Below are 20,539 nucleotides of genomic sequence, written 5' to 3' on the forward strand. Positions count from 1 at the left end.
CGGAGAAGACGTACGTGGGCGGTGACGAGCGGAGGATGTGGAACAGCGCTCATTGATTTACATGAAAGACAAGTTCTCCGTACGTGAGCGGAGCGGAGCGCTGGCAGAGTATGTGGAATCTGGGGCTAAAGGAGGACAAATACACGTGCGGCTTCCATGTCAGGCTCGAAGGCAAAATACCTCCAAACAGCACTCTTGCCTCTATCACCCTCCTGCAGCAGCACTGGCCATGCTCTCTTCTGTTATTTTGCTGTCTCTCTGCCCTCACATACACAGGGAAGATCCCATATCTGCTGACCATGTGGGAGGAGTTGGATATCCAACCGAGGCGTCCTGCAGACTGAAGCGAGAGGCTACATGCTGCAGCGGCGGCGGTAGTATCGATACTTTTAAAATTGACTATCGTATCTGGATACAACGTTTTAGTATCGATACTTTTTGGAATATCGATACTTTTGACAACTCTACCAATGATACCAAGCATTGGAACCTGGACAAACACTGCAGTCATTTTATCGACAGAAATGTGAGAGATAGACAAAACTCAAAAAGTTCATGGTTTACCTTTTACTCGTTCCAAGTGGAAAACTCAGATATTTGCCTCCAAGTTTGGTCCTTTTCTGCTCTAAACAGCAAAAGAAAAGATAATCCGGTAAAATTATGGCCCTAAACGCCGTCGAATAAAATCCACAAAGGCACAAGTACATCAGGATAACTCTTATCTTCAGGGAAGAACACCACCACATTTTTACTCCAAATTCCCGCTACCAGATGCTAAAAACAACGCATTCGATGCTGCCGACTGTTCAAACAGGAAGTCCTGGCTTGATTGACGGCTTGTTTGACCAGTTACAGGACGATGGGGACAGGCTGGAACAGCAGAAAGCCAATCGGCGTCAATTTTTACAGTTTTTGACTTCCTTCTCTGCCCTCCTATTCCAACCAGTAAAAACTCAGCTCCACGTGAGTGACATCAATCTGTGGCCAATGAATAACGGTTTACGATGATATATGGTTTATGTGGGTGGAACCTAAATTGCACAGATGACTCACTACATGTTTTGTATTCAGACTTTTCACTGAAGACGTGTTTTTTTGCCTTTTATATTCAGGAATATTCAGAAATAAAAATATGTCTTAGAGGAATCAGACTAAACTGTAAAAATCTTTCCAAACTACAGATAAACTGAAAGGATAAATGGGTATTGCCTGTGGGTATGCTGGTCATCGTACAGAACATTGGCTCAACCTTTAATAAAAAGAATGGGTTTGATTGACTGTTTGAATCGTGGTGTGACTCCTCCTGCTCTCTCTCCCTCCAACAGTTCCTCTGCGTTCTGTGTGTGCTGCTGCTCCTCCAGGCAATCACTCTGGCCATGGCTCTCATCTTTGAAAAGAAGGTACATGTTGTTGCATATCCTGTCCAGATCTTGGCATCGTTCTTGCTGATGAGATTATTTGCAGTCAGGTCAGTCAGAGTTTCTTTTTTTTTCTGCTTCTCTGCTATGTAGACGGTGGCCCTGTTTCAGAGTACCATGAGGGAAGGAATTAAACACTACTACGATGATCTTGACTTCAAAAACATCTTGGACTATGTCCAGCAAAAGGTAGGGTCATCTCTAAATCTGTTTTACTTTTATTAATGGATGCTTCATACGTTCACTTTGTTATTTTAGTCCCTATATGGAACCATTTCATTACATGGTTTTGCTCATGGTAAAATAAAGTGTGCACAATAGCAGGCGTGGCTGGCCCCACACTAGCTTTACAGGGCCCAGGACGCAAGTGCAGGAGGGCAGGACGGCCGCACCCATCAGAGAAGGCAGACGGGAGCACCTGGAGCCCGAATGCCCAGACCCCAAAGGAGCCCAGTCCCTGAGGGGCCCGACCCCAGAGGCCCGAGGGTTGAGGGTCCACAGGGCCATGGCTGCAAGCCGGTGGGCTCTCCTGGCGGCCGGTCACCTATGAGGAACCTATCTCTCTGACCTACTGATCCAAAAGTCCGCTCATATTCGAAATTCAAACTTCTGAAAGTTCTTTAAATATGAAATTATTACACACTGTTCAATAAATAACAGTTTTTTTAATTCAGAGTAATTTTCATTTGAATGTCAGGGTTCCCGCGGGTCCTTAAAAAGTCTTAAAAGGCATTCAATTCTTCAAAATAAAACTAAGGCCTTAATTGGTATTAAAATGTCTTAAATGAGTCTTTTGTAGGTCTTAATTTTTAAAACATCATAAATAGGATTATTTTTATTACGATCTATTTTTGTAATCTAAATAAAACATTAAAATTGTATTGTTTTTTTTATTTAAAAAAATAACGGCTCTCCATCATTGGTTCCGTCCCAATAGCGGAAACCAATAAAGCGTTGTTGCGGCCGGGACATTTGGGAGATGCACCATTAACTTTTTGTCTGGGAAATCTGAGCAAGTGTAAATGTAACCAAAATTGTCTCCAGCCAAGAGTTTCCTCCATGGCTAAAACCAGGGAACATACATGAGGCTCAGTGGATTTAGTGCAAGAAGTCATTCAAGCTCAGAACGATGGGAATGAAGGCAGTGGAGTCGCACATGCGAAGCACGAAACACAAAGCGTCAAAATGGAGTTACAGAGAAACAGCCGGTATTTCTCAGTTTAGTTCCACCCTTGTCTCTGCAACGCCTCCACTTATCACCAAATCAAACATACTAAGAAAACCATACAAAGAAAAATAGCTGCAAAAAAGACTTAGCACTGGTTATGTTGGGGCTTTTCACAAACTTTGTTTTAGCAGGGAACAAAACAAATCAGTTTTATTCAGTAAAATTATTTTTTTAAATATCTGTCATTTGTGTGTTTTTAGCTTTGTTCCTGTATGGGAAGCTTTTCAAAATGTGAAACATTAGTGCAGTGGTTTATGTTAAAATAAACCTTTGGGTTAAGTTGTCGCAGGCAGGTTTTTCTTGTGTTTCTCTTTGAATTTGGTCTTAAATTTATATTTTAAGTGGCATTAAAAAGACTTGAATTTAACTTGCCTTATGCTGTAGGAACCCTGTATTGGCATAGTAATTAAATAAGGTACAAACAAGGAGGAAAAAGGGGCATTGGGAATAAAAATAAATCAATAAAAATAAAATGAATGCCCTCTCACCTGCATTGGTGTTACTGTGAGGGGGAGGAAGGCACGACTGTAGGTGTGGATGGGTCGGGGGTTGGTGGGAGTGGCGGCGGGAGTGTATTTTCGTTACACTCTTCAGGTATATAATAAACTTTACCCTAAACATTTTTATTTTTTCCCCATTTGAAGCAGCTCTACAACTTTTAGCTTTTAAGTCTGTAGTGGTTGGAGTCACGGTGGAGCTCGTCATTAAAGGGCTTTACATCCTAACAATCTCTGAATGTTTGCTGCTTCTGCTCCTACCTGCACACAGCACTCGCTCTGATGTCACGACATCCGCCTGCTGGCTTGCAGTAATTGTCTGGGTGGAGAGAAACAAGCCCTCTGTGGAAGTGTCATTCTTTGTCCCTTCATTGCTACATAGGTTGTTTTATCCCCCAGTGCTGCCCTGTCTGCATGTTTGGAGAGAGCCACATGAGGCTTTCCCTGAAAGGTAGAGGCTCACAGCAGAATGTTGTCATGTTTAACTGGGAGAGGAGACGGCTGTACAGAGCCTGTCATGGCATTGAACAGCAACGTCTCAGTGGAAGAGTGGGCAGAGTGTCTGTTGCAGAGAGGATGGGGACAAGTATCTAATCACTGCTGGCAGCATAGAGGTGGGCTGGAGTGGAGCTGCTAGAGGAAGCCAAACACGAGGAGCCTGTAGATTAGATCAATGTTTTTCCCACGGATCCTTAATAAAGTTTGAAAAGGCATTTAAATCCTTCAGTATAAACTAATCAGAAATACTTTAATGATCCCGGGGGGAAATTATCTTCGTTACATGCTTCAGGTATACAAACAACATATTACAAACATTCATCATCTAAAGAAATAAAATAAATACAAGGAAATACAATAAAACTCCACACACATTGGAAATGTATATCTATCTCTATCTCTCTCTCTCTCTATCTATCTTTATCTCTATCTCTATCTATCTTTATCTCTATCCATCTCTATCTTTCTATCTATCTTTCTATCTTTATCTCTATCTATCTCTATCTTTCTATCTTTATCTCTATCTCTATATCTATCTTTATCTCTATCTTTATCTCTATCTATCTCTCTATCTATCTTTATCTCTATCTCTCTATCTATCTTTATCTCTATCTCTCTATCTATCTCTATATCTCTATCTATCTCTATCTATCTGTATCTCTATCTCTCTATCTGTCTCTATCTATCTCTATCTTTATCTCTATCTATCTTTATCTCTATCTATCTATCTCTATCTCTCTATCTATCTTTATCTCTATCTCTCTATCTATCTCTATCTTTATCTCTATCTATCTTTATCTCTATCTTTATCTCTATCTATCTCTATCTATCTTTATCTCTATCTATCTATCTTTATCTCTATCTATCTTTATCTCTATCTATCTCTCTCTATCTATCTCTATATCTCTATATTTCTATCTATCTCTATATCTCTATATTTCTATCTATCTTTATCTCTATCTATCTCTATCTTTATCTCTTTCTATCTCTATCTATCTAACTCTATCTATCTCTCTCTATCTCACATAGATGTTGCTGGATCTATCCCTGGATCAAATTTTTTCCCCTTTATATACTCTTTAAATTGTAACTTTTAAATTAGAAAAAAACTAAGCAACAAACTGACAAAAAAACATGGATTTTTAAATGTCCGTCTTCATTTTTATATCATCTAAGTAATAATTGCAATGTGCAAGAGAGAGCAAAAAAATGAATAAATGTCAAAATTGTCATAATTCTGTAATCTGAGTCTTTAGTACGGGGGGGGGGGGGGGGGGGGGGGTGTATGACTTTCTGAGGGAGGCGCTGTAGAGATTGATGACCACAGGCAGGAATGATTTCCTGTGGTGCATCTGGGATAGAGGAGAGTTCTGCTGAAGGAGCTCTTCTGCTGGGTCAGTGTGTCATGGAGAGGATCTGAGACCTAGATGGACTTAAGCCTGGACAGCATCCTCCTCTCTGCCACGGTGGTCGGAGGCTCCAGCTCCTCCCCCACAACATCACCCGTCCTCCTCATCAGTTTGTTTAGTTTGTTGTTGTCCGCGACCCTCAGCCCACTGCCCCATCATGTGACAGCAAAAATAGATGGTGCTGACCACAACAGACCCATAAAACATCCTCAGCATCTTCCAACAGATGTTAAGACCTCGGCCTCCTCAGGAGACGGCTTTGGACCTTTTTGTAGACCGCCTCTGTGTTTCTAGAACAGTCCAACTTATTGTTAAATTACACTCCCAGGTACTTATACTCCTCTACAGAGACCCCCTGGATGGAAACAGGTCACAGGTTGTTTTTTTTTGCCTTCCTCATGTCCACTATTGGCTCGTTAGTCTTTGTCATGTTGAGCTGCAGATGGTTCAGGTCACTCCAAGCAACAAAGTTGCCCACCACTGTCCTATATTCACTCTAAAAAAAACAAAGGGCCTAATTGGTATTAAAATGTCTTAAATCAGTCTTTCATAGGTCTTAAAATTGTTTCCATGTCATAAAAATGATTTTATTACTGGAGGAACCAATAAAAACAATGTTTCTGTTGGATCTTGAGCTGATGCGCCCGCTAACCTTTAATCTGGACGATGTGGGGAAGTGTAAATTCAGTGAAAGTTGACTATCAAGCAAAGAGTTTTCTGCATGGCTAAAACCAGAACAAGGCAATGTTGATGATTCATGATGGCAAGCAAGGCAGTGGCCTTGGGTGGCTTTTGGCTGGTTCTTGGCTGGTCCTTGGCTGGTCCTTGGCTGGCCCTGTGCTGGTTCTTGGCTGGTTGTAGGCTGGTTCTTGGCTGGTTGTAGGCTGGTACTTGGCTGGTTGTAGGCTTGCCCTTGGCTGGTCCTTTGCTGGTTCTTGGGTGGCTTTTGGCTGGTTCTTGGGTGGCCCTTGGCTGGCCCCCTACAAATCCTTTTAAACATCAATCTTTGTACTGAAATATTCTTTCTGTCATGATTTGTGGACATTAAGATCTAAAGAGAAGCTCCATCTCCTGGTCAAACCCTGTAATTCAGTGAAAGGGTGGAGTCAAAGTAAAAACAATGCATGCAAAAGAGAAGGCCAGTGGCTGGAAGTTGGAGGGGATTTTTCTGGGAGTTTCAGGGATGTGGGCTGCCATTCTTCTGGCATTTCATTGGGAAGGGCCATTTTGAATCGCTGCTACTGTTTATGTAAAGTTTTTCAAAATTTGAAACATTTCTACTCGGCCAGAAAATCATGGTTTATGTTAAAATAATTATTTGTGTAACTTTGTTGCGACTGGTTTTCCTGTGTTTATTGTGAAGTTGGTCTTACCTTTTTATGTCTTGTGGCATTAAGGGATCTTAGAAAATCTTGAATTGAACTTGCCTTATGCTGTAGGAATGCTGCTCTTACTGTTTCTAGCTTCCTGGGGAAAATTGCCAACTAGTGAATGAAGCCATCTATGTTAAGAGAGAAAAAACAACTTTAAAAAGAGGTGGTGGACTCAGATTCCAGCTTCCAAAAACTTACAATTCAGTTATAGAGATGATCCCGTCCAGATATCACCACACCCCCATCACAGAGGAACAAAGTATCTCCCCGCTCCAGCCGGTGAACAATACATCCTTAACAACCGACCCTTAACAATCATAGACAGGTTTCAGGTATTACAGGAGACAATACCCCCCCCCCCCCCCCCCCCCCCCCCCCCCTTTTTAAACGACTGAGCTTCAGAATCGTAGACAGGTTTCAGATATTACAGGCTAACAATGGAACCAAACGAGCAATACAAGGCCTCGTCTTTATAAAGACTCAAACTCACTGCGGATCCAGACATTTGAATTGAGAAAGCTTCCTGGAGAGGTGGCGAAACGTCTTCAAATCTTGGAAACCAAGTCCAGTGGATTTTTTTTTTTTTTTACTTTTACGGAAAAACTATTGAAGATTTAAGCTTAAATCCAAACTTGGATGTGCTTTAGTGCCCTGCGAAAACGTCTTTTGTACATCTGGAATTGTTTCGCAAACGTCAGATTATCTGTGACTTTGTTGACGTCCTTGATCTGCAGAGATATAAAGGTGAGCTACTTTATCTGAGCGTCTCTGCTGGTCTTTTCAAAAGCTTTAGTCTTTAGAAGAAAAGGAAGAATCTTGGATGTTCAGGCCGCTGTCATTCTGTCCCACGGTCCAAACGGTTTATTTGCATGTGTGACTCTTAAAATATTCCATCTTGTCAACCGACGCATCCCAGGAGACATTTGACCTTGCAAAGTGAGTGACGGTGTTCTGCCAGATGAGCATATCCTCTTAGTTTTATACGAAAACCGTTGCATCCATTGTGAGGTCCTTAATATTGCAGAGAACGTTCCATCATGGGGAAAACTTTGTGTGCTGTGCTTCAGAATTATCTAAGTAAGATACCATTCTTCTGCTGCAACAGATGGGTGATCTGTGTAAGGCGCTGTGGGGCGGTGACGTATCGGTCGGGTTTGGTCTGACATCTGCTTATTTTGATGTTCGTATTGCAGAAGCTCTATCAAATAGTGGTCAGGCTGCTGACTGCCTCATCTCTTTTCCAGTTTTCCTGTTGTGGAGGGGATGAATATAAGGACTGGGGAGTCAACCAGTACCATTTCTGCAATGGGACCAGTGCACTGGCCTGTGGGGTCCCATACACCTGCTGTGTTCGACTCAAGGTGAGTGAGCTCCATGATGAAACAAACACCATGCAGGCCCTTTGCCTGCCTCCTGGGGTCTCACTATTTTATTTAGTTATTTTTGCACACAGTGATGCTGCAGGGAAGATATGTTTGTGATATATGTTGCGGCCATAATTCACTTCAGTCTGCAGTCATAAATGTGTCACTTGATTATGCATGTTTTTTTTAAGTCACTCTTTTTGCTCACTAGCTCATTTAAACATCAGGCAGAATGAAAGGGTTTCAAATGAATTAATTAAAAGTATCCAAAGTAATTCTGTAGGAATAAAACGGAATAAAATAAAAAAATGTACTCGAAGCAATGCTACGAGGGGAAAAAACATCAAAATGATGAAAAGCTCAGCGTTGCTAGCATGGAACGGCTCACAGGCATTGTTTCTTCCTCTCAAATATCTTATCTGATGCAGATTTTTGTCGTATCGTCTACCCAAAGTGCCCAAAATGAACATTTTGCCAGTGAATAAGCTGCGTTCAGATCGGGCTAATTTTCAGTATCAAAGCATCTGATTTACATGCAAAGGGACAACGGGGGACGGCATGGAGAGGTCCAGCGGTGCGTCTTGCTGTTTTGGTTCTGCTGGATGTTTCTTCCTGTAAAAAGGGAATTTTTCCTTTCCACTGTCGCTACAAGCATGCTTAGTGTGAGGGATTGCTGAAGGGTCAATGAGTCGATACAATCAGCTGGTTTTCCTTAGATAGAAAACTTTGAATCAATCTGACTGGATGATCTGGTTAAACTGGAAAGTGACCTTAGATGACATGATGTGAATTGTAGCTATAGAAATAAACTGAATTGAAATTTAATTGAATTATGCATACGTTTAGTACTTCTTTTGTAGTGAGCAATAATGAAAAATGATGCTTGATCAAATTATATTTCCTAAACAGACAAAAACACTGACAGTATCAGGTATGAGAAAAACTAACCCATTTATTATATAAATAAGAAATTATATACACTTTAAATTAAAGAGGGAAGATGTGGTGTTTTTCAACGAGCGTTCTAATATCAGGGATTTTAAATTCAGGACGATATATTCAGATAAATTTATTTTTTGGCCGATATAGGACAGATTTCTGATATCAATATTGGATGGACGCTCCGTTCAGTTTGTAAAGCACTTTAAAACGACCACAGCTGCAGTAAAATGCTGAATCACCAAACACTTCAAACATGAAACAAAGTGTTTTTAACCCCAATGTGCTTTATTAGAACATGATTAACATTTATTAACGGTTTTACTACATTTATCAGTACTTTTATAATCCTGGGTTTAATATGTAGAGTTAGTAATTTCAATATTTTGATTGCCTAACATTATTAAATCTAAACCCCACTTGGCAGTTAAAATGTCTGTACCCCATAACCCTGCCGACCCCAAATGAATTAATTTTCCACATAAATGCCACATCCCACCATCGCATATATATGCAGAGCCTGTTTATATTTCAGAAGAGATCCACCTATTTCCCAAATCGGAACCTGATAACTTATTGATCTGTTCCGGTCAAAAGCAGATGAGTAGAAACCAACATTAATTGCTCTTTTTAATTAAAACTTGTACCTCTAACGAGATATTCTGGATGCTTATCAAGCGTTGGGAGAACATCCAATTCTCCAGACTGCTAATCGTTGGGTCTCGGGTTAATAATATAATTTCTTTTAACCCTTATATTATGTTGAAAAAAAATTACATTCATTATGTTGCGGGTCATTTTGACCCGCACTGTGTAAATACAAGCAAAATAGTCAAGAAAACAGGTTAAACCAATAACCAATTTATTTTAGATTACTTAAACATTAAGTCAAGTGACAAACCATACAGTTTTATTTCACACACTTTATTTAGGTTTGAAATGTTCCCTCTTCACAAATTTTGTTTTTTGAAATTTAGCTTTAAAATTCGCTAGTTACTAATATTTTGAACATTCAACAATTTTAAAGTTCTCCAAATGATAGGAAGAATGTAGCTGCTTTTTGCAGATGGAATTCATACATTTCACACAAGATGTACTTGTTTTACTTTCCTCTCTGGAGGGACAGAGCTGTGATATTTTCCTCTTCTCTTCACCCGTCTCCACTTTATGTTGGTTGGGTAGCGGGCAGTCTTACCCTGGCAGCTGTATATTGCTGCGACTTTGTCCAGATTGTCAACTCCTCCTCTGGTTGAGTTATAATCCAGGATCATTTGTGCCTTCAAGTCCTTTCTTGTGCTCAGAGATATATCAGCTTGCATTATATTAATGATAAGAACCTTCTGTTCCCAACATGGTCAGCTTTCTTTTCTGAAGTTCTTCTCCAAACAGGTAGGACATAGAGGTTGTCACAAGTGATGTTATGACTTGCAGCCCTTCACTCATATGCAGCATCACACACATCCCCTGATTCTTCTAAGCTTTTCCTCCAGATAGCTTTCCAGTATACAGTATACTTGCATATATCATGCATAGCTGGATTTTGCACCTCAGGCTGCCCATATTATGATATGGGCATTCTGAGCAATGCTGACTGAATCGCTTCAATTCATGTGATTGCAAATCTGGTAGGACCAGGAGTTTTTATCAAATTAGCTGATGATAGTCTGCATCAACTCTGGTGTTGTGATGTTGTCACTCTTGCAGAAGATGATTGCCTCATTCCTGGGCTTTCATCTGTTCGGGGGATAATAGAAGACTCTTCCTCTGAGTCCATCTCATCGTAGGAGAATTGATAATGTGGGTAAACAACTTTGTCTGCTGATTCTGGAATATCCTCTGCCTTAGAAAACTCTTGCTCTACATCACTATCCAAGTTAAAAATTTGTGTAAAAGACTACTCAGCTGTAATCCTTCAGGAGCTCAGTTTTTGGTGAGTTTTTTCATATAGATGACGTGAGAGCAGTGACAAGAACTAGTGTAAGAAAGTTCCCTCCCTTACCACACCTGGGTCTGGGTCTCAGAGGCAAATGAAAAGAGTAAAGTACATCAAAGAGCCATTTTTATTTACCTGAATGGCTACTTACCCACATTAAAGTGTCCGGGTCAAAATGACCCATAACATCATATTTGTATACATACTCTGCACAGACACTCCACTACACATCAGAGTGGCCAGATTTTACATACATGTTCATGACCCCAGATGAGGAAAAGTCACCAAATTTCATGAAGAAGAAAAAAAGATAACCAGTACTTTGATCAACACAAAAACTGAAATGGGTCAAATTGACCCTTAACATAATATAAGGGTTAAAGGACATTTTAGATAACGCAGCAACCAGATAATGTTTTGACGTTACAGAGTCTGCATGGTAGAAAACAAACTTCTACGTTTACATTATCTCTACCTGCGGAGATAATGTAACCATCATCTCGAACAGTTGGGGATTAATCGATCAGACATGAAAAATTAAAATCTTGTCTCATTTTTAAAAGGCTCCAACTTCTGCATTAAGTTTTAATCCTGTTTGGATGTTTTAAAAGCTGCAGCATTTCGACTTCAGTCTAGTTTAGTCCCTAATGTTCAGTTGAGGAGCAAACTTTTCAGTTGCTTATAAATATGACAAATGTATATTTCTGAGTTTTTTTTTTTAAATTAATCTTTTAAAATTGAGACGGATATTAAACTCCTCCCATTACATCTCAGCGTGTTTTCACTTAAACCTGTTTGCAGCCACTTGTTTTCATTTTTAAATGCTCACCTGCAGTTGTGAAATCTAATTATCAAAATACACTCAATGTATACATTTCCGGACTTTAAGCGGCTTCTTTTTTCTCAAGCTTTGAACCAGGCGGCTTTTAAGGAGGTGCAGCTTTTCTGTGGATTTTTCCTTCCCGCCAGAGGGGGGAAGTCAAAGTTAGAAATGAAAGAGTAAGGGGCTAATTTTCATTTAGCAAGAACATGCTAGCAGCAGGCTGTCACTACCCGATCCGTCCCAGAAGCACGATCCGTTCTGCGCATGCACAAACGGATAACTTCTGGGTCATTTTTCATATGTTTTTATTCTTTTTTGTGATCCTTTGAATATTTTTGAATTTGTGCAAATATTGCGTATTCTAAAAAACAGGAAAAACAGCAATGCATAAAAAAAAAAACTGAAATAGCCTTTGGAACGTTACTGTGACTGATCTGGGCATGTGCGATGATGACATCATGCAATACGATGTAGAGAATTTAAAACGTATCCATTTCTTCCAGAAAAGCATCTGAAGTAATGGGAATAAAAATCACCTGATGTTAGACATGTTCCTGCAAAGGTTTGGCTGTTATCAAATATTAGGAGAAAATGTTTCAGTTTATAAGGTTTTTATTAGAGCCCGACCAAAGGCCAATTATCAATATTAGGGGCTTAAAAAGAAAAAAGAAAAAAAATGATATCTGATAAATATCGGCCAGAACATTAAAAACAAAAAACGGATCATGGACATGCCGGATAAGAACTGTCCAACTATTGTCCAACTCAAATTCTCTTTAAACCAAAAATATGATTCAAGACAAAGAAACTAAAATAAGCAGCTTTAATTTGAGCTGCGTCATCATAAGACTTTAAATACAATCAGTTTGGGAGATGCTGATTTAAACAAATCTGTGTGTTTTTCTCCTAGCTGGTGCTGGAGCCCTGACTAACTCTGCAGATGCTGCATCAAACAGCTGTTAGATCCTTATGAAGTGGCCCCACACCCTCTATGTGTGAATAAATAAATATATATATATTAGGGGTGGAACGGTTCACAAAATCCACGGTTTGGTTCAGTTCACGGTTTAGGGGTCACTGTTTTCAGTTCGATTCGGTATAAGTTGATTGTTATCTATGGGGCCAAAATTGTTGCTTTATTATTTACAAATGTGTGTGGAGAGTTGTATATCTGTATCTCGATTTGTGTAGGGGGATTTGAAAATGTGTAAATGAAACTGTAAATGTGTGAGGAGATTTGTGTGTCTACACAACAATCTGCAAATGTGCAAAACTACTTGTGTGTGTGTAATCTGGTTTGCAAATGTGTAAAAAATCCACAAATCTGTATTCAGATCTACAAATACAGTGGGGCAAAAAAGTATTTAGTCAGCCACCAATAGTGCAAGTTCTCCCACTCAAAAAGATGAGAGAGGCCGGTAATTTTCATCATAGATATACCTCAACTATGAGAGACAAAATGAGAAAAAAAAAATCCAGAAAATCACATTGTCTGATTTTTAAAGAATTTATTTGCAAAATATGGTGGAAAATAAGTATTTGGTCAATAACAAAAGATGTAGCAAAAATCAGGTGTGTAAAGAGAGCCAACAGAGAAACCGCTGGACTTGTAACCAATGATGTGTCTGTATTTCTGGGTGTTGAAGCGAAAATACTTCGGACACAGTGTCTCTGTGTGTGCTTACAGATTGTTCTACAGATTTGAAAATCTTACTAAATATTTATTTATAATAAAGCAACAATTTTGGCCCCATAGTTAGCCTGACATGTTGGTCGTGTTGCTGTTAGCATAAACAAAACGTGTTGCACAATGCTCGCACACTGTTGCACTTTTATCCCCAACTTTCTTCCCGCCGTCATCGTAGGTCACTCTAAATGCAAAGTGGTCCCATACAGCAGACCTATAAAGTGCTGCTGGCGCGTCTTCCAACTCCTGTTCTTTCCCACTCGCCATACCCACACAATTCTCCACAACAACTGATTTTTTTCTGCTACGCTGCTTCGCTTCTTCTTCTTCTTGTTTAGTACTGGTGGTTGGCTTTGGTCGCAGTACCGCCACCTTCTGCTCTGGACTGTAAACGCTTCGCCTATGAGAAAAAGGAGCAGCGCATGAACCGAAAGAAACACACTCGAATCGAACAGAGACAGTCAAACCGAACAGTTCGGACGGTTTTCATAAACCGTTCCATCCCAAATATATATATATATATATATATATATATATATATATATATATATATATATATATATATACGTATTTTCCACACTATAGAGCGCATAAGCTTACTATAAGCTGGAGAAATCTACTGACTGTCTCCCACCAAACCTGTAGGGGAATCTCTGCATATAGCCCCTGGAGTAGCGACGAACAATGCTAGCTCCCGTTAGCTTGTTGGTTCGGTGCAGTAATTCAATTCAATTCAATTCAGTTTATTTATATAGCGCCAAATTCACAACACATGTCATCTCAAGGCACTTTACAGTTCAACCAGATCATACAGTCAAATTGATACAAAGTTTTCTATCTAAGGAAAACCAGTTGATTGCATTGACTCATTGACTCAAATACAATCCCCCACACTAAGCATGCTTGTAGCGACAGTGGAGAGGAAAAACTCCCTTTTAACAGGAAGAAACCTCCAGCAGAACCAGGCTCAGTGTGAGCGGCCATCTGCCGAGGCCGACTGGGGTTCAAGGAGACAGAAGCAGAGATACAAAAAGCAGCTGTAAAAGGCGGCCCCGTCCAGGAAACACACAGCCAGGCAGACGAGCTCCAAGGCAGCTCCCATGCCAGAGGACGAAGAGAGCACATCCACTCAGTCACGGTCAGAGAAACAGGACCACACTGGAAAACAGGCCGATCTCCAACATCTATTAACAAGGGTGTTGATAGAAGCAGCACAGCTGATGTTTTTTTCCAGGATGACGTCACAGCCAAACAGGAACAGACGAGGCAAAGCTACTCTGAGGAAAAGCAGAGAGAGCAGAAGGTTAGAGATTGAACTAACAGATTCTGCAGAATAGGAGAACAGAGAGAGAATGAAGCAGAATGATGAAAAAGGGGTCCCTATGTCCTCCAGCAGTCTAAGCCTATAGCAGCATAACTATAGAGATAGATCAGGATAACCTGAGCCACTCTAACTAGAAGCTTTATCAAAAAGGAAAGTTTTAAGCCTAGCCTTAAAAGTAGACAGGGTGTCTGCCTCACGGACTAAAACTGGTAGTTGGTTCCACAGGAGAGGAGCCTGATAACTAAAAGATCTGCCTCCCATTCTACTTTTAGAAATTCTAGGAACCACTAGTAAACCTGCAGATTGAGAGCGAAGTGCTCTGTTAGGAACATAAGGAACAATCGGATCTCTGATATCAGATGGAGCTTGGCCATTTAAGGCTTTATATGTGAGAAGGAGGATTTTAAATTCTATTCTTGATTTAACAGGAAGCCAATGAAGAGAAGCCAGGATAGGAGAGATATGATCTCTCTTTTTAATTTTCATTAGAACTCTGGCTGCAGCATTTTGGATCAGCTGAAGGCTTTTAACTACAGTTTGTGGACTTCCTGATAGTAAAGAATTACAATAGTCCAGCCTTGAAGTAACAAATGCATGGACTAGTTTCTCAGCATCACCCCTGGACAGGATATTTCTAATTTTTGCAATGTTCCTCAGATGAAAGAAGGAAATTCTAGAAACCTCTTTGATATGGGATTTAAATGACAGGTCCTGATCAAAAATAACACCAAGATTTTTTACTTTATTATCTGAAATCAGTTTAATCCCATCCAAATGAAGTGACTGGCTAATCAGTTTCTTTTTCAGAGACTCTGGTCCAAAGACTATAACTTCTGTTTTGTCTGCATTCAGAAGCAGAAAATTAAGAGTCATCCAGGTTTTTATGTCTTCAAGACATGCCTGTAATCTATGTAATGGGTTAGCTTCATCTGGATTTATAGACAGATATAGCTGGGTATCATCAGCATAACAGTGGAAATTAATCCCATGCTGTCTAATAATTCTACCAATTGGGAGCATGTATAAAGTAAAGAGAATTGGTCCTAGCACTGATCCCTGTGGTACTCCACAGGTAACCTTTGAGCGTGTTGAAGATCTATCATTAACATGAACAAACTGAATTCGATCAGATAGATAAGATTTAAACCAGTCTAGTGCTGTTCCTTTAATTCCAACAAAATATTCAAGTCTTTCTAAAAGAATATTATGGTCAACTGTATCAAATGCAGCACTAAGATCCAACAGGACGAGCACAGATACAAGTCCATTATCTGAGGCCATGAGAATATCATTAGTGACTTTCACCAGAGCTGTTTCAGTGCTATGATGAGCTCTAAAGCCAGACTGAAACTCTTCAAAAAGTTCATTATGGTGGAAGTGATCGCAAACTTGTTTGGCAACTACTTTCTCAAGAATTTTGGATAAGAAAGGAAGATTGGATATAGGTCTATAATTGACCAAGTCATCTGGGTCAAGAGACGGTTTCTTAAGCAGAGGTTTAATTACAGCAATCTTAAAAGCTTTAGGTACATATCCCTGTAACAGAGATAGATTAATCACATCTAAAATGGAGGAGGAGATCAAAGGGAATACCTCCTTAAATAACCTGGTTGGAACTGGATCTAACATACAAGTTGAAGGCTTAGATGAAGACAATAATTTTGCTAATTCAGAGAGTTCAACTGGATCAAAGCAGTCTAAACCCGGTTCAGATTCCATGACTACCTCAGGTACAATCGCGGATAGAGGAGTGCTTATGATCTTATTTTTAATAAGATCAATCTTATTTATAAAGAATCCCATAAAATCATTGCTGCTAAGAGCAGGTGGAATGGACGGTTCAACAGAGCTATGGCTCTGGGTGAGTTTGGCAACTGTATTAAAAAGAAATCTAGGATTATTCTTATTCTCCTCTATTAATGAGGAGAAGTATGCTGCTCTTGCTTTACAAAGGGTCCTCTTATACAGCAGTAAACCATTTTTCCAGACTAGGAAGGACTCTCGCAGGCCTGTGGAGCGATATTTTCTCTCCAGTTTCCTAGCATTTTGCTTCAAAGTACGCAGCTCTGCATTAAACCAAGGAGCAAGCTTTCTATTTTTAACGGTTTTCATTTTCAAAGGAGCTGCGTTGTCTAAGGCAATACGCAGAGAACTAGCAAACCCCTCAACAAAATCATCAACCTGTGAAGGGGAATAAGCTATGCTTTTGCACTCTGCAGCACTGCTCAGCGACACAGAGGAGAGAGAAAGTGAAGCAGATTCTTTAAAATTTATAACTGAACTATCTGATAAAGATCTACTAAAATTGAACCTTCTTTTGGGGGAGGAGAACTCTGTTAAAGTAATCCTGAAGGTTATTAGAAAATGGTCAGAGAGGACAGGGTTGTGAGGAAATACTGTTATTTCTTCACATTCTATGCCGTATGTCAGCACAAGATCCAAAGTATGAAGATGAGAATGCGTGGGACTATTCACATTTTGAACAAAGCCAATAGTGTCTAAGATAGCATTAAAGGCTGCTCTTAAGCTATCGCCTTCAATGTCAGCATGGATGTTAAAATCTCCCACTATGATGACCCTGTCAGTATTTAATACCAAATCAGAAAGGAACTCTGAAAACTCATCTAAAAATTCAGAGTAAGGACCTGGTGGACGATACAAAGTTACAAAAAGAAGAGGTTTTCTTGCCTTGAAATTTGGATCAGGGAAATTAAGGGTTAAATGTTCAAAAGAGTTGTAGGAATTAATTGTTTTGGGAGTAATCAGTAAGTCAGACTCGAAGATTGTTGCTACTCCTCCTCCTCGCCCAGAACTTCTGGGGATGTGAAAATTTAAATAGCTTGAAGGAGTTGCCTCATTTATGCTCACATAATCCTCTTGCTGCAGCCAGGTTTCTGTAAGGCAAATCAAGTCATTAACTAGTAGACTTTTAGAGGAAAGCGATCTTATGTTAAACAGACCGCATTTAATTGTTTTAACTTTTTCCCCAATTGGAGTTATTTTGATTTTAATTAGATTATCATGATTTACTCCTTTGGGAATCTTTGCTAATTTATTAGATTTTGGTCGTGGGCAAGACACTGTCTGGATGGAGTAAAGAGTGGGTAACAGTAGAGAAGCTGCAGAGATGTGTGTTAAACTACAACTCTGCTTCCTGGTCTGCACCCTGGGTGGTCAGGGTTTTGGAGGACTAATAAATGTGGCCAGATTCCTAGAAAGAAGAGCTGCACCATCCAAAGTGGGATGGATGCCGTCTCTCCGAATCAGACCAGGCTTTCCCCAAAAGGATTGCCAATTATTAATGTAGCCCACGTTGTTTTCAGGGCACCACCTAGACAACCAGCGGTTGAATGACGACATGCGGCTAAACATGTCATCACTGGTCAGATCAGGGAGGGGACCAGAGAAAATTACGGAGTCCGACATTTTTTTGGCAAACTTACACACCGAAGCAACACTAATTTTAGTGACCTCCGATCGGCGTAACCGGGTGTCATTACCACCAGCGTGAATAACAATCTTACTGTATTTAACCTTATCCTTAGCCAGTAGTTTCAGGTAGGATTTGATGTCGCCCGTTCTGGCCCCCGGCAAACATTTGACTATGGTCCCTGGTGTCTCTAATGCCACGTTTCTGACTATGGAGCTGCCAATCACCAGAGTGGGCTTCTCAGTGGGTGTGTCACTGAGTGGGGAAAACCGTAAGAGGTTCTGCTCGTCTTTAATTCAGCTCTGCAGGTGGCCGTGCTTTGGTGTTGCAGTGTTTGCGCAGACAACCCATATATGGAGGCCTTAGCCCTCGACTCAGTCGACCAGGGTTCGAATCCCACCTGTGGTCCTTTGCTGCATGTCTGTTTTGAAGTGTTAATTGAAGCACACTGAGGCCTAAATCGTCTTGCTGCCCTAATTGAGCTTATTGTGGTTCGAAGTTTGACCATCTATTAGCATAGACATCGGAGCCACAGTTAGAGATGAGAGATCTCATAACGTAACAACAAACTACTGATTCCACAGGATCATGAAATATTGCCTTGTTTGTTTATCTTATATCCTGCTGTCAGACACACGTCCAGATATCGTCCCATGGGGACAGAGATGTCCTGTGCTTTGATCAAATCAACGAGAGACTCTTGCTATCTGCTCGGTAGAGCTGTAATTGACTGAACAATGAGAAAGTGTCGCTTGGCTAACAGGAGGCATGCTGCTATTTTAAGCTTCATGGCTTTAGGGAGCTTCTTAGTTTAAATGAAATGTTAACTCCCTGAGCGCCTTCGCTCCACAGCCATTCCAGTCCCTGAACTCTCAGGACGTTAAATGTCTCTGAGAGCAGAGGAGCTGTGGACAGAGACATTACTGACTGAATCCTAAAGATTTCTCACACAGAGAACGGCTGAAAAAACGACCTAGCTGCTGCTAACTGTTATTACCTGGCATCCTGCGGTCAGGTTTGTGCTCCATCATCTTAAAGAGTTCAAGGTTCTTGATTAAAAACAAATAATTATCATACCTGCATCTATTTTCACTATTGAAAAAAAATCTTAATATGATCATTGTTGGCACAAATATTGGCACCCTATTTTTTCTAAAGGACAGCACTCAGTCTTCTGTAATATTGTTGAATACCGCCCACAGAACAACTCCTGTGTCGCTTTTACGATTGTAAAAGATGAAATGGTGAAAACAAAGGTTCTTGCTAAAGGACTTTGTTGGTTAATTTTTCTAATGTTTTCAAATCTATAGAATTATTTAGATAGAATGCATACTCTAAAGTAGGGCTAAACAATTAGGCCAACAATGAAAATTGTGATTATTTTAAACCAATTCCAGAAAAGTAAAAAAAAACAATCCACTGGACTTTGTTTCCAAGTGTGAAGATGTTTCTCTTCCCATTCGGGGAACTTTTTCAATGCAAAATGTCAGAGTTGAGTTCAAGGCTTCAGGACCGAAAACAAAGCCTTGTTTTGGCTTAGAAAACAAAGGACATTCTTTTGAGGGCCAGAATGTTCACATTTTAATAATAATAATAAAACATTTTACTTAACAGCGCCTTTCTAGACACCCAAGGTCACTTTAAAGAAAATAAAATATTAAAAAATACAAAAATACAAATAAAGGAACATAAAAACAATTATGGAGAGGGACAAGAGCAACGTATTTACTAATAGGCCAGCTGGAACAGATGGGTTTTGAGTCTGGTTTGAGTAAGGAGAGAGAATCATTACTAGGGGTGTAAATATTAATCGTTTTGTATCGATGCATCGATCCAACAGCCGACGATCCGATGCATCGATTCGTCCGCAAGAGAATCGATTCATGTTTTTTTTTTTTTCCCTCCGGTCTATTTTTATCCATTTGCTCCGGGGCGTAATTCTCCCTCCCGTGCTGCGGTGGCGCTAAACCTATTTTGCCCTCCTACCTCGGTTCCTGGTTATACTCTTACAGCAGTGTGTTGCAGTGAGCTTGATGCAGACATTTTTTATTTATGCTCATTATTGAAGCGTGGTCTGCGCTAAACGCTGTGGGTCTAGATACGGCCGAGGCGGCGAGGAAGTGGGGGCGAGTTTAGTCCGACAACGGAGGGACATGAGGGCCAAAAAGAGCGGAGATCCAGGTGGAAAAAGGGTCCCAGCGTTCTCGCGCACCTCGCTCTTCTAGCGGGTCAAACTTCACGAGTTGTTTTCCGCAATTTCGGTCATAAAAAAAAACGAGCCGGCCTCCTGTCTGCGGCACTGTCTGCGGTCAGCTACGATCAGGGAGAGGAGCAGCGGAGCGTCTGTGGAGGGGACGGGACGTCTGGAGCCGAGGTATCGCATTGCACTCATTGCACTGATTTTGTGCAGTTTTTTTTTGATGCAAGGCCTTTCAGAATCCATAACGCAGGGGGATTATTATTTTTGAGTGAATGAGGTTTTAGTAGGAATTGGATCAAATCGTATCGTAGTGTTTTTTTGAGTATCGAAAATAATCGAATCGTTTCGTGAGGAAATCAATACTGAATCGAATCACCATGATGGGTGTGATTTACACCCCTAGTCAATACTGCGGA

General features: G+C 40.3%; 1 protein-coding gene across 1 annotated transcript in view; it reads left to right on the forward strand.

The window, feature by feature from the left end:
* Positions 1 to 20,539, forward strand: part of zgc:110329 (uncharacterized protein LOC550500 homolog) — a 45,680-nt gene that overhangs the window by 15,000 nt on the left and 10,141 nt on the right. The window contains exons 3-5 of the mRNA XM_038281995.1: positions 1,326 to 1,400; positions 1,512 to 1,607; positions 7,668 to 7,784. Coding sequence (XP_038137923.1) covers positions 1,326 to 1,400; positions 1,512 to 1,607; positions 7,668 to 7,784 — 288 coding nt within the window. The remainder of the gene's footprint in view (positions 1 to 1,325; positions 1,401 to 1,511; positions 1,608 to 7,667; positions 7,785 to 20,539) is intronic.

This window comes from Cyprinodon tularosa, unplaced genomic scaffold, assembly GCF_016077235.1.
Source record: "Cyprinodon tularosa strain WSP-4 unplaced genomic scaffold, ASM1607723v1 ctg178, whole genome shotgun sequence".
NCBI lineage: Eukaryota > Metazoa > Chordata > Actinopteri > Cyprinodontiformes > Cyprinodontidae > Cyprinodon > Cyprinodon tularosa.